At 36.8% G+C, this 24,985-nt stretch overlaps 1 protein-coding gene across 2 annotated transcripts in view; it reads right to left on the bottom strand.

Annotated features, from left to right (window-relative positions):
- Positions 1-24,985, bottom strand: part of KCNH7 (potassium voltage-gated channel subfamily H member 7) — a gene marked incomplete at both ends in the record, with an annotated part of 472,381 nt that overhangs the window by 125,127 nt on the left and 322,269 nt on the right. For both annotated transcript variants that reach the window (XM_080799570.1, XM_080799569.1), the window contains 2 exons: positions 2,821-2,841; positions 7,443-7,871. In XM_080799570.1, the coding sequence (XP_080655696.1) occupies positions 2,821-2,841; positions 7,443-7,871 (450 nt within the window). The remainder of the gene's footprint in view (positions 1-2,820; positions 2,842-7,442; positions 7,872-24,985) is intronic.

The following is a 24,985-nucleotide window of genomic DNA, read 5'->3' as shown; positions in this document are numbered from 1 at the left end:
GAGTCTGATAGGTTTTGTGGCTTGAGGAGGTAAAGGCAGTGATAAATCTTACAAATAGTTTTGTTTTTGATTCATATGTCAGATTCATAGACAAGATGGAAACTGAACATACCATTGTCAGTGGTATGTAGTTACTTGAAATAATAAGGAGGTGGAAGCAATAGAGGGGTAAAATTATATTAATGATCTATTTACTAAGTAGGGTAAGTGGGGTTAATTTTTATGGATGACTTGAAAAGCAGAATAGTCAGAGAAACCACTAAATTTGAGGTGAAAATCAGTTCACCCATAGTTGAGATAGCATTAGGTTCACCTCTCATAATATTAAAGAAATTGTTTAAAAATTTTATGTACATACACACATATAAACATCATACACAATTTATTTGAATTAATTTTTTCAATCCTTGATAACAGGGCTACACTTAGATCTCTGGATTCTTATTTCAAAGAGTCAGAGTGCCAAGGAAATTTATTAAAGGGAAACAAAGCTAATCCCAAGAAAGAAGGTTAAATGGAAATGATCCCATTTTAGAAGAAAAGACGGAGTACCAATTTGCAGTTTTTACACAGTGATATTATATCAAGATTAAAAGTAACCGGCTGGTATCTCTGTCCACTCCGGATAGATAAAGGGGGCAAGAAAATTGCATTTCAGCAAGAAGGATTTAGGCCAGCTCTTTGTGTAACAGGCAATAAAAGAGATTCCCCAAGAATATTAAAGAATGGGGTCCTCGGGAGATAAAGATCTTCTACCACCTGTGTCAGGGATTCAGCCAACACCCTGCCCAAGGGGAATAAACCAGACAATCTTGAAGTCCTTCCAAATGCCTGCCAAAACTATTTATTTTATTTTGGTAAAGAAATTATGTTTGGGTGATTTAGATATTGAAAAAAAAAAAACCTGTAATTATGCATTTGTATACAAAGAAGTATAGAAATTTCTTTTATTTTTTAAACCTCTTATTTAAATATGGTTTAGAAACAACACCAAAAAAAATTTTAAAGCACACTTAATGTACTGTTCTGTATCTAATTAGTATATTAATTGTTCCATGAAAACCTTAAAGAGCCAGACATTTGAGGTTGTTTTTGATAGTTTCAAAACCAGAGTCTGAAAACTTAGGAGGGTACATTTACATTAATTTTAAAACTAAATCTGCACTTTTTTCCTCTAATTTGGGAGTTTAACTTCATAAATATTAACATGTGAAAACTTCCTACAATGGTTTAGAGTTTCCTAATCCCAAATTCTGACTTTGATGTTTCATTTTTATTCAAAGACTATTGCTGTTCAAAAAAATGGAGGGTTGAGGGAAAAGGGTTGGAGATTAAATGGATTCATTTATGAGAGAAAAATCAAATTAATGTAGTTTGAATGGCAACTGTATGAACTGCTTGTTTGGAAGTTAAGCAAGCTTGATTTTCATTTATTGAGAAAAATTAGATTCGTTTCTCACTACATTTAAAAGATCACTGGAAAATAATGTCTAATAATTAATTGCTAATTGTTAGATGCTAAAGGCAGTCATATTTCATATAGGCGAGTTGGCAAGAGGTGTCTGTATTCTGTTTCTTGACATTATATCCTGAATTATATCAATGCAAATCACCATCACAGCTGACACTAATTTGCTGCCTTTTAGAAATTAGAGTAGACAGGCCAAGGATAGAATAATCATGTAGATGAAGTACCATCGTGCTATTGGAGGTCACCTACATGACCCTTTTTGAAGTGCTTGCAAAATAAAATTGGGATGGAGAGAAGCTGTCATGATTTTCCTTCTTTTCAAATCACCCTGGACGGCTGACCAGAAAACAGCTTTAGTGTCTAGTGCTATTAATTCATAACCATCACCAGCTCTGACTTAATTAGGGAAGCAATTGAGAAGTCAATATACAAAACTTCATAGTGATCAGAGTAGCAGTGACATACAAAAGAGGCCAAAACAGTGAATTTTAAGTAGTGATGGTTACTGGTGGAGACGTGTCCATGCAACACACATGCACAAAATGAGTCATTGTCACCATATGCACACTCACAGCAGCATGCATGGCCTATGTTAAAAGACTAAGCCCAAAAGTTTTCAACTTGATGAGAATAATATGATTACTGTACTTTGTGATTCCTTATATCTACTCTGATTTAGTAGAAAAAACCAGAGGTGAATTTCAAGTTTTTAGTCAAATCCAGATTTATCCAGAGGTATTGCCCACTTAAACATTACCCTACAGGAGCTACAGGTCATGCCAGTGATTTCAGACTAATATAGGACACAATTAAAAATGACTGAAATGTAATATAGAGAAAGAGAAAATGACTCTCATGCATGTACAGTTTACTACTACAGTAAGCTTAAAACCATACCCCCTGCCATCCAGGAACGTGAAACTAGTTTTAAGGAAACAAAAGAGGAACAAGTGAAGTGATACTGTCATGTAGCACTTTGATTACTTTATTTAATCTTGCACTCAAAAAATTTTTTGGCTGAAATAGGCTTATGTGCCTCTTTCACAGTGGAATATATTTAGCTTGATACATGTTTCTTTCCAAATGGTTTAGATATTCAGGAGGTATTCATTGTCAACCTAGCCTTATACTTCTTGCAGGAAAAAGGAACTCCTAATCATTTTGGTGACACAGCTGAAAAAGTAACAATGCCTCCAACAAAATCAAGCCAGGATGTCTCCACCAGGCACCTGGACTAGCTAAGGGCCAGCATGATGTTGCATTGAACAGGGCATACAGCAGGCAAGTTAACATGCCAAGTAAAGGGGCACTTTGAGCATCAGATGATGAAATTCGAGTTTGTACATTACCTTTGACATTGCGACCATTGTCTGTTTTGAGCACATAAGGATAAAAAAAGAAAGAAAAATAAAAAAGACTAAAATTATGTTATATACACTGAATTACCTCTGTAAAAACAATCAGAGTAAACAGGATATAAGGACTGAAATGTATCTTTGAAATTAGCATTTTGTACTCTTCAACCTAGTAAAATGCACAAACCAGAAATGCTATCTGCTGTAAGCATGCATTTTCAAATATGTGAAACATTTATCTCACTTAATTTAACTGGATTCCAGGATACAGATTGTATAATTATGACAGTCTGGAGAAAGGCATCTCCAGCTGCCTGCAGTTGTGATAAAAACTTTAGAAGCCAATTTTAGTAGCAGTTCAACCATCATTTACAAAGAAAGACTGTGCAACATTTGGTATCTAAAGTAATCTTTTTTCCCATATGATTTAACCTAGTAAATTAATAAGGACAAATATTTCTAAGACAATAGCTTACCTTAATAAACCAACTTGTGTTATTATCAGAATTCTCTTCACTGCCCCTTCCCCACAAATGTTCTTCAATGTATATTTTGGAAATACCAAATGGTGCTCAAAGAGTCATTCTTAGGCAAAAGTAATTGTAAAAAATCAGGGAAAGATTTGACTTAAAAGTAACGTGGGATTTTTAAGTTTATGTTGTCACAGGGGACTCAGTGTAATAACTAAAATATTTAAGAAATTCATTTATATTAGCATGGGCTGTTTTCAAGTCTCAGAATGGAGTGTTTTCAGATTTATTTTGAGATTAGCAATCTGAATCCTTAATGCATATTTGCTACTAACAAAATATGCATTACTAGTTTTGAAACAAACAAGCTTAAAATAAATGAAGTCATGTCAAAATCATTCAAATATATCCAAGATTTGAAAAAATCTGTTCAACATTTGTTGACATCTATGCTACTGCTGTGTATATTTAGAATCTTGGGATATATCATAATTGTTTCAAAGCTTACAACTGAAGCAATTTCAATAATGTGGTATATTGATTGAATTGCTAGTGTAGACATTGCCTTTGACAGAGATACACAAAGTTGTAACCTCATGTGACAACTCTGCCGTCTGAGGGACCATAAAAAAGCAAACAGAGATTACAGAGAATTAATTATCTTCATCAGAAGCTTGTCCCCAAAATCATTAGTAAAGTAAAAACTGCTTACAATTAGTTAAAAATTATAACATTGCTTATCATCAAAGTTACACATAAAGATTTGTAAATTCCAAAAAAACCTGATTCAAGCTGCATCATATGGTTAATGATGCTTTGACATTCTAAGAGCATTCAGTCAGTGCACTGAGGCTAGTTGAGACCTTGTTATTTGTCCATGACAATGTAAGTGCCGCTATTAGAGAAAGCATTTGGAGTCCTGTAGCAATTTGACAGAGCAACTTTATGTCTGGTCATTCTAATAATAAAGCAATTGGGGTTTATATTTTCTATGTCTATTTTTTATTTCATTTTTCTAATAGTGCATTTTAAAAAAAATATTTACAAATGTATTCATTTGTGATGGATTAGAAAAAATTCTGGTCCTTCATCATAAATGGTTTGAGCAGTAGAGTTCTAAGGTACTTGATAATGTAGATTAAGTAAAAGGATAATGTAAACTATTACACACTACTACATTTGCAAATTATCTGAAGTTCTAAAAAGATAGTCAGTATAGAAGGAAATTTCTCTTCTTGAATGAGGAGGCAATAATCTGAATTCAAAATCTGCTGCAAGTAGAATTTAACCTATTAACCAGTCACATGAATTCATGAAACTAAAATAAGTTTAAACATTTTTTCAAATTCATGGGGCATTGTCTGTCAACTATACTCAATAAAAAAATAATAAGACATTTTAAATAAAGTTTTCCAGCTTCCTTTGTCAGTGGCTCAGTTTCTAAAATATACCAAATTAAGTACCCTTAGAAGGTGTAGTTTCTTCTCTGCTGATCAGTTATTTGTAGCTAAAATTGTTCTAAGCTGAACTACAAAATACCCTCTAACTATATCAATCGATAGCCAGATGACTGGAGCATCTGCCAGAAAGTGATTTGTGTGTGTGTGTGTGTGTGTGTGTGTGTGTGTGTGTGTGTGGAAAATGACACAGCTTGGGTGGAGAAAGAAAATCGAGGATGACTTCACTATTGAGGGTCCTGAATAGAGAAATCCAGAAGTATTAAATCAACTTTTCCCATAACTGTATCAGCAACTGTGTACTAAATACAGACCACATATATTTGAAGAAAATAAAGTGAAATCACGGAATCTGATCTAACCTATTCAGCACCACTATCAAATCACAGTCTAAGTTTGTACCATGCACTACTATGTATCATTTAAAAGGTAAGAATGTTAGTATACTATAACTCAGGAAATAAGGTCGATTTCTGAAGTCAGTACAATTCCTAAAGATGCTTACACTAACTGGACGAACCAAGTCGGGCATCTGAATCACTCTATTGGGTTTGTTGCTGTTCAGCCATGGGATTCATTGCTCAAAGATCAAATTTCAGAGGTCTTCAGTTAGGAGACAGTGAGCATGCCATTACTAAACAGTATGGGGGCCTGAGATGATTATTCAGTTTGGGAATTGTCCTTGATTTGATTTTCCTTTTGACCTTCCTCAGATCACAGATTAAAATGGATGTGCTAATTGCTTTTGTACAGATACAGTTTCGCAAACCTATCTACAGAAAACTTCGGTTTTTGTGGTATTGACTTATCTCTTTTTAAATTCTTCCTGCCAATTCATTTGCTTTCATCACTTCTGCCTTCTCAACTTCACCATGCCCTTTACATAAAGCTCCCCCACATGATTCAAGTAGGATGGGGTACAATCACTTCCTGTTGCGTGTGGTTTTGAAACATACTTCACAAGCATAGTCCTGTCAATTTCACACCAACATTTATTGAGTTCCTGCCATGAAAAAGGCAATCGTGATTCTAAGGCTACAGATCTAACTGTGCCCAAGCTCCCGCACTGGGGGAGTTCACAGAAACATAGAGTGCTTTGCATATCTAACAGAAATGACAGACTTCTAATGTGGAATAAAGGCAGAATGTAAGAAATGCTAAAATATGTGCAAACATTGCCTTGCACACTCAGGTGAGAAATCATTTAATCCTTTTGGTTTGGAAAGGAAAAATGGGTCCTTACGCCTGAGAGAGGCAGAATGAGGAAGGACAAAGTGGAGAAGAGTTATTCCTGGAAGAACAAACTAATGAAGCAAGAAAATGTGTGATGCATTTTTGGGAAAAAGCAATTATCTTTGTGTGGGTTTAGAGTGGAATATATAGTAGGGGAAGGAGTCCTGCAGGAGCAGGAAGTAAGGCTTGAGAAATAACTGTGGCCAGCTCGTGGTACCCTACACTGCCCAGTGATTAGATCTATGTTTTAAGAAGAAAACTCAAAACCATAGCCATGATGATGGGCATGCACGGGAATGGATATCACAGGAAGAACAGTGGGTCTCTCAAGAACCCGAGCTTATGCGATTCAGAAAAGTGGGACTGATACATCCATTCAACTGGTACTCTGAATCTCCAACCCTGGGGGAAAGTTCAGGGGGTCCACAGATCCCTTCTACCATAGGAAAGCATGGTGTGGTGGATTGCGGACTCTGGAGATGGGTGGTCCTGGGTGTGAAAGATGACTCTGGTGCTCTGCAACCTTGGACCAGTTATTTATGTAGCAGAAATAAACCTCAGTTTCCTCATCTATAAAATGGGACTTCATAATAATTCCAAACTCGGAGAGTTGTAAAGAATTAAAAGAGAATTAATGTGTGTCAAGCATTTACATTGCCTCTCACATAACAAATAGTCAGTAAATGTTGGTCATCATCATGTTAATGATGATAACAATTTTATAATAATATATAATAATATACATAATATATAATAATAATATAACTTTATAATAATAATGATAATAATTTTCTCCAGAGTCTTTTGAGCATTGCTGCTTTCACTACTGGCTAATGGAAGAGTGTGAACACCACGAGTCCAGGGAAAAATAAATGAATTCTGATTTGCTCTGACTTTGGTTTTCAAGTTTGGTCTTTCAGGACTCTTAGGGTTTGTTTTGGTTGTTTACCCCCTAAAACTCTCCCCTTCTTCCTTCCTATCTCCAACCCACCCCAATCACTTATAGCTTTCTAACGATGACTCAGTACACCCACATTTTATAAACCTCTTCCTTTGGAAAGATTTGGTTAATAGTCCTGTGAAGGCACACCACTCATTCTCCCCAAGGCTTGACTATTTGCTAAATGCAGCAAAATTAATTATTCTTGAGATGATAGTGTCATCACCTAAGCATATCTTATATAAAGCATTAATTAATACTCCATAAGGTAGGCAGATAATGGTTATCATACCATTTCAGAAACACAGAAGAATCCAGAAAAAAACAAATTACTCACTATGGTTCAAAGAGGAAATCAGTAACAACTCTGAGTGTAAGACTCCTAAAATTTAATTCCCATAATTTACTTGCATCTCTTCCCCCAAGGCATAAGGATTAATGTCAAAATTAAAAACAATATGGAAATTACCTTTCATTACCCATTAATATGCATTTCCATATTTTTAAAAAACATACCTTCACTGGCATGTCGGTCTCTAAATATGTTCTTGGGGTGGACACTGAATCCTTCTATATCGTGGACTGAAGAAGCCCTCCGTATACTACAAATGCTTTCCTTCGATCTGGAATGAGTCAGCTGGGTACTTGACTGCAGCATGTCAGGGTAGAGTCGGTCCCATTGCCTTTTGGGAGAGGAATGGTCCAGAGGTCCAGATATATTCACCAAGGGAGAACACTTGCCAGGCTGTATCAAGGCTTTTGTATCATCTGCTTCGGAGGGGCTGCAGCTCTCTTTTGTAGGAGACTTGAAGTGCTTCATAGCTACCGAATCATCGCTGTGTTTAGATGAATCGATTACGACCACATCAGGGTCTTCTTGTGGTAAGGACTGCTTTCTGTAAGTGAGAACTCTCAGACCAGGGAATTTGAACCCAAAAAGTTTCCCTACAAATGGAAACAGGAAAAAACATTATTACAAGACAAATACATACAGACACAAACACACATAGTATACACGTATAAGACATATCCCTTAAGACAAACAAACAAATGAACAAGTACCATTGACTCAAATTTAAGTACCATGTAAAAAAAAGTTATTAATCAAAACTTAATTGAGTCATTTACAGTTGGAATGAGGGATATTGTAGAAAACTTCTGAGACTAATATGAATTGTCACATCAGCCATAAGAAAATAGTAATATAATCTTATCATGTTTCTGATGGTTAAATGTACTCCAGTGACATGAAAGCATTACCTGATGACAGGAGGTTTCTTGTTTCAATAAATTAAAGACATGTTACACATTGTCACATATTACATAGTGTTAAAAACCCTATACATCCATTTCTAAGGAGATGTGAAGGGCGGAATACAGTTTAGAAAGGAAAAGAAGGGATGGAGCACCATATGTAAAAGGAGAGATTATAGTGCATATGTATGTTTGTGGGACTGGGGAGCTATGGTCCTTGAAGTAAGAGGGAAGAGAATGAGGTAGGCATACGAAGTTGGCATGACATATCTAAGGATATGGAGTCATGTGCAGATGGGAAAAGTGGGGTCGACAGTGTATGAAAACGTTCCTCATGCCATTTGAAATGTTTGAAAGGCTTTTGGTTTCAGATAGAGATGTAAAGATAAGAATTTCATTTTCCTGATATTTTTTGTTCCAAAATCTGAGAATATGGCATGAAATATTATATGTATCTCAGTAGATGATGCTTAGAAGGACAACTAAATCTAACATTAAAAGGTGGGTATTAAAATTAAAATGTTAACTAATAAATATATAAACTCACTGGCAATAAAAATGAAAATCAAAACAAGGGCATATCATTTTCCACTCTTCAATTTAGCAGTAAATTTAAAAAAACACATAACATGTAGTGATGGCAAAAAATGCTGGTGAGCATTCTGGCACTTTGCTGATGGGACTACGAATTGCTACAAATTCTTAAGAAACTCATTGTACAATATCTATTAAAATGAAAATATGCACTTTTCAATCTCATTTATAGGGTAGTACAAAGACACAAACAGTCTGAATATTCATTAGAACGAGAATGGTTGACTAAATCATGGCATTTTTATACTTAGGAATCTTCTTTCAAAAAGTGTATTTAAATAAAAATAACAAAAATATATACTTTTTCAAGATTTTATTTACATATTTGACAGACAGATCTCAAGCAGATGGAGAGGCAGGGAGAGAGAGAGAGAGAGAGAGAGAGAAGAGGAAGCAGGCTTCCCACGGAGCAGAGAGCCTGATGTGGGGCTCGATCCCAGGACCCTGGGACCATGACCTGAGCTGAAGGCAGAGGCTTTTATTCACTGAGCCACCCAGGCGCCCCTAAATATATTTATGTCTTGATTAGAATTAGAAGTTTATTCAAAAATAGTGTTAAGTGAAAAAGCAAGTTTCAGTTTAATATTTATGACAGCTCATTAAAAATAATAAAAGCATATATTTGTCCATGTAAGTTGTATAACAGTAGAGAAAGATGTGAAAGAATACATACCAAACTCATAATGTTAACTGACTAAGTGGGTTTGGAAGTGGGGGAAGACAATGTATTGCATTCTTCTTTACATGTCTTTATTATTTGTTACATCAAGCATACATTCCTTATATATTTTTTAAAAAAATTAGTAAGGTAAAACTTCTACCTCTAAAAGAAATGAAGAGATAAGAGAAAACATCCAAACACTATTATATGATTCAAAGCTTTTCCAAGTATCATCTATAAGAAAATGCAAAGTTTCGAGACCCTATTGCCAGTGCAGTTGTCTATGTCCACATGGCCCCATGGCTTGACAATTACACATTGCTCTTCTAGTCAGTTGGATTCTTGGTTGGAGTTCAGTCAGTTGGAGTCTTTGGGCTGCAATACTGTCTACCTTCTTATATTGTTAAATGTCATGGGTACCCTCATCTTTAATACATTTATTATAAACTTTTCCTCAGTGCATTGAGGATGGTTTTAAAACATGGAAGAACATTCACAAAACTCATGGACTTTTCTGCATTTTATTTAAATACACTCTTCCAATAAGTGGTCTTATCTGCACACACAGTTTTAATTCCATATTTAATCCAGTAACTCAGAAACCTGCATCTCTAGCCCAGACCTATTCTCTTAGTTCCAAACTTGCATATATATTGGCCTCATTGACAGCTTCACTTAAAAGTCTGAAAGACACCTCAAAATCCTGTAGCAAATCCAATCTCATGATCTATCTTTCTGATTCTAGCCCTTTTCCTGACAAACATTCTGTCCCCCAGTGGACCATAGGCTTTGTGAGGGCAGGGCCCCTGACTATTTTGCTTACCAAATCCCACCTCTGACTGAATGCCTGAGCATGATAAATGAATTGCTATAAGCAGATCCTAAACTGAAAATGTGCTTCAATTCTGGCTGTGGAAAATTAGGATATTTAATTGCTCTGACCAACTTAATTACATAATTTTAGCCTTCTGGAATGGCACTGACTCATGTTTACCAAAAATGATTGATTGAGTGGAACTCAGTAGCTCAGGGAAACAGTGAACTCTCTACCATGCCCTTCGTACCTGATGCAACTCTTATTGTTAATTTCACCTTTTTCAGAGGTTATTAATTGTTACCATTCTGGTTTTAGAACATATATAGAAATGTCTCAAACTCTTCATTTTATGTAAAATACCTATTACAGAAAATTTTTGAATTAAGCAGGCTAATCTATTATTATAAGCTTTCATTTGTGGGCTAGTAGTTAACAGTGTTCAATACAATTGTAATTGAATTTATCTTTCTGATGAAAGACATGACACAATGCGCAAACTCCAGATATGTTTAAATTCAAGTTCTAGATTAATAAATCGTAGATGAGAGTAACCAATCTGTGCAAATAAGATTAAACAACAGTGTACTACAGTAACTGTTTTGCAGGCATTCTTACATAATTCTACTAACAACTCTTACATGCTCAAGTAAATTGCCAAGTTAAAAATCAGTGAACTGCATCAAAGTCACTTGATTAGTTTTTAATGCACATGGAATTGACTTATAAAGCAGTTTACAAATCAATTCTGCAAGCTTATTACAATGCACTGAAGGTCAATGCCTACTTTTGTTCATTTTTCATCAGTTACATTACCCTCCTCCTTTAAAAACAATTCACTGCCTTTCTTAAATTAATGGCTGCATGAGGCATTTAGTTTGCTCCTGTAGTTTGGTCATATCCAAGGTGGTACAGATGGTCTTTTCTGCATCACTAGGTTCATATGACCATGTTATATTGCATTACAGATTTAGTTGTCTAAGTGCAGCTCATCCGGAAAGAATACACATTGAGAATTTTGTTCAATGCTAGCACTTTCAGGCAGGAAATATAAAGCATAGATGAGTATAATCCTGTCATGGTTCTTACCACTGGAAAATACCCTTATAAGTCAAGTCTCCACATTGTACTAGATTTGTTTTCTAACTTAAACAATCAAAATAGATACTATTTAGCCTTTTGTTTACTGTAACATTTGACAAATCTGAAATAAGAACAACAGAATAAGAGTTTTTACCCATTTTTACACTCTCCCAAATAATTGTAAGTACTGATAAACTGTTTACATCAACATGATCTTCATCTAAGATATATCTAGTTTCTAACACATATGGATGAACTACTGCTACAATATCTTTCTCAGAACATGTCACTTTTAAGAAGCTGCCTAATATAAGTTTGGAAGCTTCATCTTCGCATATCCTGTATCGTATTTAACTGAGATCTTCATACTTCTCACCCATGTAGCCACACAGATAATGCATCATTGTTCTCTTTAAAAAGCGTGGAATTATGGCTCCAATCTATATATATGGATACAAATATCCATATTGAGGATCTAATGAGAATCATAACTCTCTCCTAAATAAATATAGATAAATGCATACACACAATTTTGTTTTTTATATCAGAGAATGGATAACAAAATCCCTCTCCCCCAAGGAAAACCCTTCTACTAACCTTCCCAGGGGTTCCCTGGGATTAGCTGACTCTTAACATTCCTTCCAGTTCTGAGTTTCTTTACATATATATGCTAATCATAGTTTTCACAAAATTATAATGACCACAGCTGCATTTCTACCCGATCTCCTATGGTAATGGGACTTGAGAATATAGTTTTACTAAACTTTTCAGAATGGAAAAGACCTCACCAATCTGAACTGCTATTACTCTCTTTCTTTCTTATCTTCTCCTCTGGGAGCTGGTTCTTATCTACTTGAATTTGGAAGAAAACAATATTTCTAATTTAAGAATCCATTTAGGAATAATAGAAATTTTTTTTTCAGAAAAAACAAATATTGGGACACCCGGGTGGCTCAGTGAGTTAAAGCCTCTGCCTTCAGCTCAGGTCATGATCTCAGGGTCCTGGGATCGAGCCCCGCATCGGGCTTTCTGCTCAGCAGCGAGCCTGCATCCCCCTCTCTCTCTGCCTGCCTCTCTGCCTACTTGTGATCTCTCTGTCAAATAAATAAATAAAATCTTAAAAAAAAAGAAAAACAAATATTTCCAAAAAGTCCTCCATATATTTCTAGTCATTGAATTTCCTCATAATTACAAATTCTCAATCATTCCCTTAGTTCAACTTCTCTTCATTTCTGCAAACTCTTAGTACTCCGATTATCTAATAATTTTACTATGAAAACCCAGTTAAATATAGACCAAAAACAATTTATTCTTGCTTGGTTTTCCATTGAATTATGGACTAAAAAGTAGAGAGAAACTTTAGTTCAAGCAGTCATGCAAACTAAAGGATATAGTGGGGTATTGGGAGGGGACACACATGGGTGAAGGGAATGGATATATTATGAAGGCCCTGAACAGAGATATTTCATCTCACAAACGAGTAGAGGTGATGGGAGGCCAGATCCTGAGAAAGATCTGTGCAAAAAGTTTTCTGAGGAGTGTTCTCAGGAAATACTCCTGAGGAAAAGGAGGAAGACAGGATTGGGCAGAGGAAGTTAAACTCTTATGCAAATGTGATGAGAGCTTCTGCTGACTCTCCTGGGAGCTCTGGCCCTTCAGAGTGATGCCAAATTCAAGTCATGGTATCTGGCCTTTGTCTCCCTGCATCAGCTAGTCTCATGCTACCCCATGAGAAGGTCCATAACCTATGGAAGGCAGTTCCCTGTCTTTGACTACAATTCTCAATGAGGAGCAGAGCTGTGGACACTCAGTAGCCAATATTCCCAGCAGCAGGGTGAGGAAGGTGTCTGGCTGAGTAGCACAGTATCCACAGTGCAGAAAAGGAACAGAAAAGGAACAATAGCCAGATTTTGGTCTGGGAAAAAAAACCTGTGATCTAAATTAAGTCTACTATCAGTGATTATCACACAAAATAAGGATTTGTGAGTTATTGTCTATGTGCCTTTCTAAAATCATGGTATTCACACATCTGACACTTAAATTGCAAGCCTTAAAAATCACTGAGATTTTCTCCAGCCAAATAGCTCTGGATGTGCAGAGAAATAGGACTTTAATCTCTGAGTCAGAGAGAGCAACAGATCGAATTTGATGGGAGAAACAGGGAAGATAATTGACATATCTGCCTTGTCTTTTTAGGGAGAAATTTCCATAGAGGCACCCTGTAAGGAGAAGAATCTTTCCTACTCCTAAGTGTGTAATGAGTATATGATACTGCCCACAGGCTGCTGGAACAACCCATAATATTGTCAAAGAAGACAGCAGTTGGCAGTTAGACTGGGAAAAAGGATCACTCAGTGTGAACTCAGGGCTGACTTGATTAACCTGAACTGTGGGTGATGAACAGGCAGTATAGCCAGTGTGGTCCTAATGTTAGTGACCAGAAAAGACCACCAGGAAGTCCATCCATCTAGTAAGCCTGAAGGTAAATTTGGGACCCTTTAAAGGAGCAGTTGTGTGCTCACTTCGGCAGCACATATACTAAAGGAGCAGTTGTGGTCAGTAACGACTTGAAAGGCTAAGACTCCTGGGAGATTTCCGAGGATGAGAGATACCAAAGAAAAAGCAGCAACTTGCAATAAGGCGGTAAGTATAAAAACAAATTAGAATCTTGAAGCAATGTGAGTCCTGACCACTAGGGCATGGCACACATGGGTGGAAGTGGGGGAAGTTAGTGCCATAGTAGCAGTTAGACAGCAATTACTGTCTGGGAGCTGCAGCAGCAGCAGCAGAGAACTTCTGGAACAGGTTCATAAATGCTGATGATGTCTGACAGACACTGCTTCCACCCTGGCCAGGTCATTGTGAAAGCAAAGAAGCAGAAAAGACAGGTTTGGGATAAGGGAGATCAGGCAGAAAACAGGACAGGGTGATGGGCTGCTTTTAGCTACCCAAGGTTAAAATATCTCAGTGAAGAGGGATTGGAAATGAAAACAAACGCCATCAGAAGTATATTTACCTAATGAGGTGTTTATGTGATAACTACTTAATATATGACTGTTTCATTTATTGATACTATTATTGTGTTTCTCTTCAATAAATTTCTGCCTTTTCCAAATGCCAAGTTAAAGAAGCCATTCAAATTGTGTGAGCATAAGAACATCTTAACCTCCGGGTGCCTGGGTGGCTCAATCATTAAGTGTCTGCCTTCAGCTCAGGTCATGATCCCAGGGTCTTGGGATGGAGCCCCGCATCCTGCTGCCTACTCAGCGGGGCACCTGCTTCTCCCTCTCCCACTCCCCCTGCTTGTGTTCCTTCTCTCTCTCTGTCAAATAAATAAATAAAATCTTTTTAAAAAATTAAACAAAAAAAGAACATCTTAACCCAAATTGATCTGGGATGACCATATACTCATCACACTGACAGGGATTCCCTTGATGGAGCATTCCAAATACAAATGGTACAGATAGCAGTTGCCTGAATGCAGTATGAATAGGGACTATCCCTGATTTAGGTGTTTCTAGGTAACAAATGTTTCCAAATGATATGCACATGAGGACTTTCTGGCATGGATATGCTGATTTAGACAGTCATTAGGATTCATTGTTAATAGAGAGATAAAATATATTTTTTTTTTCAACTACCAGCAGTTTTCCTGATTTTAGAAATATGTACTTTGCCCAAATTCTAGGGGGGGGGAAACAGAAAATAAAGTTGATTGCAACTTGTGACTGAACTTTTCCCAGATTTCTTTTAGCAATCATGTCATAGTTTCCTTTCTAGATCAAATTCAATCTTTAAAAAGAGGAAACTTCCAAACCTATGATAATAGTAAATATTAGTTGCGTTGTAAAACCGCTAATTAAATTCATCTGAATAATAGATTTTTTCTGTAGTAATGCTCACTGAGGGGGAAACTCTATATTACTACTGCAGCTCTTCATCTTTGAATTAAAGAATAACTTTCAGCTCTAGTGGAGAATGGTGAAAATACTCTGAATGCCCTTTTATAATCCAGGATATAGGAAATTTCTTTGTTCCTTAGTGTGAGGTCTGAAAACTGAGATGCAAATTTAAGGGAGTAATGTAGCTATTCAGGCAAATATGTATTTTATGTGTCAATTATTCAGAATAGTTGGGTCCAAAGCATATGAATATATTTTTAGTGGTTTAAATTAGCTAGATAATTGCCTAAATTACCAGCTGTAGTTTGCGTGTATAGACTTAGCTTCAGTCAAAGCTTTTAGAGTAATTCAAACTTTTATTTTAATAAGCATAAAAGTAGAAATTCTCCTTTGATTTGGAGACTACAATTCTAATCATTTCAAAGATAATGGAATCTCCTTTGTCATACCTTAATGAGATTAAATTAGATTAAAATGTTCACTTTTGAAAAGAACTATAAGGATAAGAGACTATAAAAATTTAACTTTGTTATATTTTTACATTTAGTTTCATTTAAAATTTATCTTTATAGTTTTATGTAAACATTAATTAACTTATACCAACAGTTCTCATTGTGACTTGTAGAATAATCATTTATAAATTAATAAAGTTCACAGTTTTTCTGTAAATAAAAGAAACAGTGTGGGTCTGTTTTCTTATTGAGAAATATTTCAAGTTTAGTAGAACGAGACTATTTCATAGATTTTTGACAGTGATGGCAAGAGCAAATAAACTAGACTTAAATTCAAACAAAAACTACCTTAAACTAATATGAGGAGAGTGAAATGTTATTAGTTAAAGTTTACGTAGGGATATGAGCTTAAGATCAGCTTTTATAGGGGCGCCTGGGTGGCTCAGTGGGTTAAAGCCTCTGCCTTCGGCTCAGGTCATGATTCCAGGGTCCTGGGATCAAGCTCCACATAAGGCTCTCTGCTCAGCGGGGAGCCTGCTTCCCCCTCCCCCCCTCCGCCTGCCTGCTTGTGATCTCTCTCTCTCTCTCTCTCTCTCTCTGTGTCAAATGAATAAATAAAATCTTAAAAAAAAAAAAAAGATCAGCTTTTATAGTGACTCAAACTAACTCTTCAATTTCAAAATAAGATAAAAACATATAATGCATTCGTTTTCTGTTTGGATGTATATTGTTAATATTTGTTTCATTGAGGTTCCCCATAAACCCCATGAAAATCTTTTAACAAACAAGATGTGTGTGTGTGTGTGTGTGTGTGTGTGCATCAAAGGGTCAGACTGGTGATCCTAGACCTCTACCATAAAATAGAAGATATATAAAATTCAAATATACTTATAAATAATTTAATATGAAACTTAAATATATTTTACTTAAAATAATAAAGAGAAAGTCTTTTAAACTTGATTAGCAAAAACACATAATTTGGTTATCTTCCACATTGTGCAAATATTTCATAGCAACAGATACAAGAACAGAAAAAAAACCCCTGCATTTCCCCCATTCCATTAGTTCTTTTAGATGTGGTCCCCATTTAGTTGGTAGGAAAAGTACAATTTTCTCTTTCATTTGATATTGCTTCCATTCTTCAGACATTAGGGTTTTTAAAGAAACCATCAATGAGAAAAGACTTAATTATATATTTTATTTGGCATTTATATTCTTTATGTAGCAATTAATTGACTCAATTATGCAGTATTTATCAATTTGATAGACTTATCAATATAATACTCTCTTCTGTACTTGCTTCATCACAGGGGACATAAGACACCTATTTGTGCCTTGTTCTATATCTTCAAGAGAGAATAAGTTTGTGAGAAATTAGTTTTTCCCAGAGAAAGCTGCTCACTTTAGTTGTGTAAGGTTCCTGGCCCAGAAATTAGATATTTGTATTGAGAAAGGACTCACCACTTTATTTGATGCAAAACAAATCTCTAGAATTTTCTCAGTCCAATTTATCATAGTTCCTTTTTGTGATATATCTCTCTACTGTGCATTTAGCTTCTTTTTTATTATTTCTCAATTTAATATTTCACTTTCTTCTTGTCTGTATTTCTTGTGTTGACACTTCACATTTTTCTCTTTATTTTGTCTTCACTCCAGGAGAGGCAGTTACATTTACAGAAACCCACATCTTCTCAAACAATAGACTTTTCTCCATTACTCTCACTTAAATCCTGACTCTTGGGGGCTTGCACACACACCCACCCTTACACACTTACATATTTCTTATTTAGATAAGAAATAAGACACGCTGAAAATAAATAAAAAATTTAATTAAAAAAAAAGAAATAAGGCATTTTGGGTCAAGATGGCGGAGACGACATCGGGTAGCAGGAGATCAGCTAGATAGCTTATCTAACCATTGTGAACACCTACAAATCCAATGGGAAATTGAAGAGAAGAAGAACAACAATTCTAGAAACAGAAAATCGATCACTTTCTGAAAGGTAGGACCTGCGGAGAAGTGAATCCAAAGTGAGGGGAAGACAGACTGCGGGGGGAGGGGCCGGATCCCGGCAAGCGGCAGAGCAACAATGGAGCACAAAATTGGAACTTTTAAAAGTCTGCTCCACAGAGGGACATCGATCCAGAGGCTAAACTGGGGGGAAGCCCATGCGGGGTCAGCATAACCCCAGGTCCCATGGGGTCACAGAAGGACCGGGGGTGTCTGAGTGCCACAGAGCTCGCAGGTATTAGAGCGGGGAAGCTGGCTACAGCGACAAAGCCAAGGAGTGAGCTCTCAGCCCAGGGTTACCTTGAGCTGGTCGCAGGCTGGGTGGGCTTGGAGCACGGCCGGAGGCCACGGAGACGGAAGTGACCGGGCGCTTTTCTCCAAGTGCCAGCAATTAACTGTTTTCCTCCAGGTGCGACCGGAGGCCAGGGAGGCAGGGGCGGTTGGGCGCTTTTCTCTGAGGGTGCACTGAGGAGTGGGACCCCAAGCTCTCGGCTCCTCCGGGCGGGAGATTGGGAGGCCGCCATCTACATTCCTGTCCTCCAGAACTCTACGGAAAGTGCTCAGGGAACAAAAGCTCCCAAAAGCAAACCCGAGCGGATTACTTAGCCCGGCCCCTGGCAAGGGCTGTGCAATTTCGCCTGCGGCAAAGACACTTGAGGATCACTACAACAGGCCCCTCCCCTAGAAGATCAACAAGAAACACAGCCAAGACCATCTTCACTCACCAAGAACAGCGGAATTCCAGAGGAGGAGAAAGCAAATCTTATCTGGACAAAATGACAAGGCAGAAAAACTCACCACAAAAAAAAGAACAAGAGGCAGTACCGAAGGCTGGAGACCTAATCAATACGGACATTGGTAATACGACAGATATAGAGTTCAGAACGATGATTCTCAAGGTTCTAGCCGGGCTCAAAAAAGGCATAGAAAATATTAGAGAAATCCTCTCCGGAGAGATAAAAGCCCTTTCTGGAGAAATAAAAGAACTAAAATCTAATCAAGTTGAAATCAAAAAAGGTATTAATGAGGTGCAATAAAAAATGGAAGCTCTTACTGCCAGGATAAATGAGGCAGAAGAAAGGATTAGTGACATAGAAGACCAAATGACAGAGAATAAAGAAGCTGAGCAAAAGAGAGACAAACAAATACTGGACCACGAGGAGAGAATTCGAGAGATAAGTGACACCATAAGACGACACAACATTAGAATAATTGGGATTCCAGATGAAGAAGAAAGAGAGAGGGGAGCAGAAGGTATATTGGAGACAATTATTGGAGAGAATTTCCCTAATATGGCAAAGGAAACAAACATCAAAATCCAGGAGATGCTAAGAACGCCCCTCAAAGTCAATAAAAATAGGTCCACACCTCGTCACCTGATAGAAAATTTACAAGTCTTAGCGACAAAGAGAAAATCCTGAAAGCAGCCTGGGAAAAGAAGTCTGTAACATACAAGGGTAAAAATATTAGATTGGCAGCGGACCTATCCACAGAGACCTGGCAGGCCAGAAAGAACTGGCATGATATATTCAGAGCACTAAACGAGAAAAACATGCAGCCAAGAATACTATCCGGCTAGGCTATCATTGAAAATAGAAGGAGAGATAAAGAGCTTCCAGGACAAATAAAAGCTGAAAGAATTTGCAAACACCAAACCAGCTCTACAGGAAATATTGAAAGGGGTCCTCTAAGCAAAGAGAGAGCCTAAAAGTAGTAGACCAGAAAGAAATAGAGACAATATACAGTAATAGTCACCTTACAGGCAATTCAATGGCACTAAATTCATATCTCTCAATAATTACCCTGAATGTAAATGGGCTAAATGCCCCAATGAAAAGACATAGAGTATCAGAATGGATAAAAAAACAAAACCCATCCATATGCTGCCTACAAGAAACTCATTTTAGATCCGAAGACACCTCCAGATTTAAAGTGAGGGGGTGGAAAACAATGTACCATGCTAATGGACATCAGAAGAAAGCTGGGGTGGCAAGCCTTATATCAGATCAATTAGATTTTAAGCCAAAGACTATAATAAGAGATGAGGAAGGACACTAGATCATACTCAAAGGGTCTGTCCAACAAGAAGATCTAACAATCTTAAATATCTATGCCCCTCACATGGGAGCAGCCAACTATATAAACCAATTAATAACAAAATCAAAGAAATACATCAACAGTAATACAATAATAGCAGGGGACTTTAACACTCCCCTCACTGAAATGGACAGATCATCTAAGCAAAAGATCAACAAGGAAATAAAGGCCTTAAATGACACACTGGACCAGATGGACATCACAGATATATTCAGAACATTCCATCCCAAAGCAACAGAATATACATTCTTCTCTAGTGCCCATGGAACATTCTCCAGAATAGACCGTAACCTGGGTCATAAATCAGGTCTCAACTGGTATCAAAAGATTGGGATCATTCCCTGCATATTTATAGACCACAATGCTCTGAAGCTAGAACTCAATCACAAGAGGAAATTTAGAAAGAACGCAAATACATGGAGACTAAACAGCATCCTTCTAAAAAATGAATGGGTCAACCAGGAAATTAAAGAAGAATTGAAAAAATTCATGGAAACAAATGATAATGAAAACACAACGGTTCAAAACCTGTGGGACGCAGCAAAGGCAGTCCTCAGAGGAAAATATATAGCAGTACAAGCCTTTCTCAAGAAACAAGAAAAGTCTCAAATACACAACCTAACCCTACACTTAAAGGAGCTGGAGAAAGAACAACAAAGAAAGCCTAAACCCAGCAGAAGAAGAGAAATCATAAAGATCAGAGCAGAAATCAATGAAACAGAAACTAAAAAAACAATAGAACAAATCAACGAAACTAGGAGCTGGTTCTTTGAAAGAATTAATAAGATTGACAAACCCCTGGCCAGACTTATCAAAAAGAAAAGAGAAAGGACCCAAATAAATAAAATCATGAATGAAAGAGGAGAGATCACAACCAACACCAAAGAAATACAAACAATTATAAGAACATACTATGAGCAACTCTACACCAACAAATTCGACAATCTGGAAGAAATGGATACATTTCTAGAGACATATAAACTACCACAACTGAACCAGGAAAAAATAGAAAACCTGAACAGACCCATAACCAGTAAGGAGATTGAAACAGTCATCAAAAATCTCCAAACAAACAGAAGTCCAGGACCAGACGGCTTCCCAGGGGAATTCTACCAAACATTTAAAGAAGAATTAATTCCTATTCTCCTGAAACTGTTCCAAAAAATAGAAATGGAAGGAAAACTTCCAAACTCATTTTATGAGGCCAGCATCACCTTGATCCCAAAACCAGACAAGGATCCCACCAAAAAGGAGAATTACAGACCAATATCCTGGATGAACACAGATGCGAAAATTCTCACCAAAATACTGGCCAATAGGATCCAACAGTACATTAAAAGGATTATTCACCACGACCAAGTGGGATTTATTCCAGGGCTGCAAGGCTGGTTCAACATCCGCAAATCCATCAATGTGATACATTAATAAAAGAAAGAGTAAGAACCATACGATACTCTCAATAGATGCTAAAAAAGCATTTGACAAAGTGCAGCATCCCTTCCTGATTAAAACTCTTCAAAGTGTAGGGATAGAGGGCACATACCTCAATATTATCAAACCCATCTATGAAAACCCACTGCAAATATCATTCTCAATGGAGAAAAACTGAAAGCTTTTCCACTAAGGTCAGGAACACGGCAAGGATATCCGTTATCACCACTGCTATCCACATAGTACTAGAAGTCCTAGCCTCAGCAATCAGACAACAAAAAGAAATTAAAGGCATCCAAACTGGCAAAGAAGAAGTCAAACTATCACTCTTTGCAGATGATATGATACTATATGTGGAAAACCCAAAAGGCTCCACTCCAAAACTGCTAGAACTTGTACAGGAATTCAGTAAAGTATCAGGATATAAAGTCAATGCACAGAAATCAGTTGCATTTCTTTACACTAACAACAAGACAGAAGAGAGAGAAATTGAGGAGTCAGTCCCATTTACAATTGCACCCAAAACCGTAAGATACCTAGAAATAAATCTAACCAAAGAGGCAAAGAATCTATACTCAGAAAACTATAAAGTACTCATGAAAGAAATTGAGGAAGACACAAAGAAATGGAAAAATGTTCCACGCTCATGGATTGGAAGAACAAATATTGTGAAAATGTCTATTCTACCTAAAGCAATCTATGCAGTTAATGCAATCCCTATCAAAATCCTATCCATTTTTTTCAAAGAAGTAGAACAAATAATCCTAAAATTTATATGGAACCAGAAAAGACCTCGAATAGCGAAAGGAATATTGAAAAAGAAAGCCAAAGTCGGTGGCATCACAATTCCGGACTTCAAGCTCTATTACAAAGCTGTCATCATCAAGACAGTATGGTACTGGCACAAAAACAGACATATAGACCAATGGAACAGAATGGAGAGCCCAGAAATAGACCCTCAACTCTATGGTCAACTAATCTTCGACAAAGCAGGAAGGAATGTCCAATGGAAAAAGGACAGCCTCTTCAACAAATGTTGCTGGGAAAATTGGACAGCCACATGCAGAAAAATGAAATTGGACTATTTCCTTACACCACACACGAAAACAGACTCAAAATGGATGAAGGACCTCAATGTGAGAAAGGAATCCATCAAAATCCTTGAGGAGAACGCAGGCAGCAACCTCTTTGACCTCAACCACAGCAACTTCTTCCTAGGAACATCGCCAAAGGCAACAGAAGCAAGGGCAAAAATGAACTATTGGGATTTCATCCAGATCAAAAGATTTTGCACAGCAAAGGAAACAGTTAACAAAACCAAAAGACAACTGACAGAATGGGAGAAGATATTTGCAAATGACATATGAGATAAAGGGCTAGTATCCAAAATCTATAAAGAGCTTACCAAACTCAACACCCAAAGAACAAATAATCCAATCAAGAAATGGGCAGAGGACATGAACAGACATTTCTGCAAAGAAGACATCCAGATGGCCAACAGACACATGAAAAAATGCTCCACATTACTCGGCATCAGGGAAATACAAATCAAAACCACAATGAGATATCACCTCACACCAGTCAGAATGGCTAAAATTAACAAGTCAAGAAATGACAGATGCTGGCGAGGATGCGGAGAGAGGGGAACCCTCCTACACTGTTGGTGGGAATGCAGGCTGGTGCAGCCACTCTGGAAAACAGCGTGGAGGTTCCTCAAAAAACTGAAAATAGAGCTACCCTAGGACCCAGCAATTGCACTACTGGGTATATATCCTAAAGATACAAACGTGGTGCTCCGAAGGGGCACGTGCACCCGAATGTTTATAGCAGCAATGTCCACAACAGCCAAACTATGGAAAGAGCCTAGATGTCCATCAACAGATGAATGGATAAAGAAGATGGGGTATATATACACAATGGAATACTATGTAGCCATCAAAAGAAATGAAATCTTGCCATTTGCGACGACGTGGATGGAACTAGAGGGTATTATGCTTAGCATAATAAGTCAATTAGAGAAAGACAACTATGATATGATCTCCCTGATATGAGGAAGTGGAGATGCAACGTGGGGGGTTTGGGAAGTAGGAAAAGAATAAATGAAAGAAGATGGGATCGGGAGGGAGACAAACCATAAGAAACTCTTAATCTTACAAAACAAACTGAGGCTTGCTGGGGGGAGGGGGGACGGGAGAGGGTGGTGGGGATATGGACATTGGGGAGGGTATGTGCTATGATGAGTGCAGTGAAATGTGTAAACCTGGCGATTCACAGACCTGTACCCCTGGGGATAAAAATACATTATATGTTTATTAAAATAAATAAATTAATTTAAAAAAAGAAATAAGGCATTTTGAAGATTAAGATGTTTTTGCAAAAAAAAAAGTGTATTAGATTTGATTTACTCATTTCTTTTTTTGTTTGGTTTGATGGTCACCACTGGAACAACAATGTTTGAAATAGTTAATACCATTATTTTATACAGGGAGTAAAACAGTACTTTAAGGAAAAAAAATCATGATTTTTCCCACAATCAGAAATAATACAAAGCAGAATTTGGATAGTATCAGAAGCTACCAAGTGTAATTTGTCTCTCTAACTTTTCTGATCGATTTAACAATCAACACTTCAAAAATTGACATCAAGTCAAGGAAATTCCAGAGCATGAAATGACAGAAGGGTATAATCAAATCTAATATACTGGTTGTAAACAATGGTCCTTTGTAATGCTCTGGAAACGATTTTATCTGCATATTTATACTTTCCCCAATGACTCTGTATAGGAGTGACAGCTGCAGTGCAGGGAAACCACTCATAATCACAAAATAAAAAGCAATCCTACTGAATTTGCTATGGCTTACACATGAGATTCTATTTTAATCACAGTGTAAAATTGCATAGGTTATGTGTTACATCCTGGGAAGCTACTGTATAGATTATCTTCCATTCAAGGAATCAAAGTTTCAATTCCCCATTTGTATTTGTTTGAAATGAATACTTTGATTTTTTAAAAAATTGCCCCCCCTTTTTTTTGCTATGCTGCTGTTGCACAACTCCTTTTTTCAGTTCTATTTAATTTGCTGTACCATGCAAAATAACTGTTCTATGGGAAAATGAAGAATTTGTGAAGACAATGAAGAAATAAAATCAGGCATCCCCCAAAACAAAAGATCTTACTGATGTTCATGACCAAGATACAGGCTGACATTACCTAAAGTACACTCCCAGGAATCATTCAATAATGACTTAATTGGTTAGTGGGAAATATAAAGAAATAAAAATAGTCATCAACTTAAAGGAACAAGACTTTGGTATTACAATAATTCTTTTAAAGTACTTCAATTTTGTTTTTAAATATGTCACCGGGGAGACTGACATATTGGTGATTTTTGATAAAGAGTTTTCCCCCGAGTGTGATATTGTTCAGAGCAAGATATTTAGTATATTAGAATCATGTTGCATTAATATAGTTCTCCCAATATTGGTTTAACAGAATACTGTACTGTCATTTGGACATACCTAATGAAGTAACCGATTCTATGAAAAATTCTCAGCTGGTATGCATTTGATTTAGTATCCAACTTAGATTTAATGATGTACTTTGCAATCTGAATTTATATACAGGATGACAATTTCTTTTTTCCAAATATTAAGGTTTTGTGACAAGGTTTCCAGCTACCCACAGACAATAACAGATACCTAAATTCTAATTTCCTCATGGATCTTCCAAAAACCACAGAGATCAAAATATGAGACAAGT

The sequence above is a fragment of the Martes martes genome, assembly GCF_963455335.1.
Source record: "Martes martes genome assembly, chromosome: 3".
Classification (NCBI taxonomy): Eukaryota; Metazoa; Chordata; class Mammalia; order Carnivora; family Mustelidae; genus Martes; species Martes martes.
This window is presented reverse-complemented; position numbering and strand designations above follow the sequence as displayed.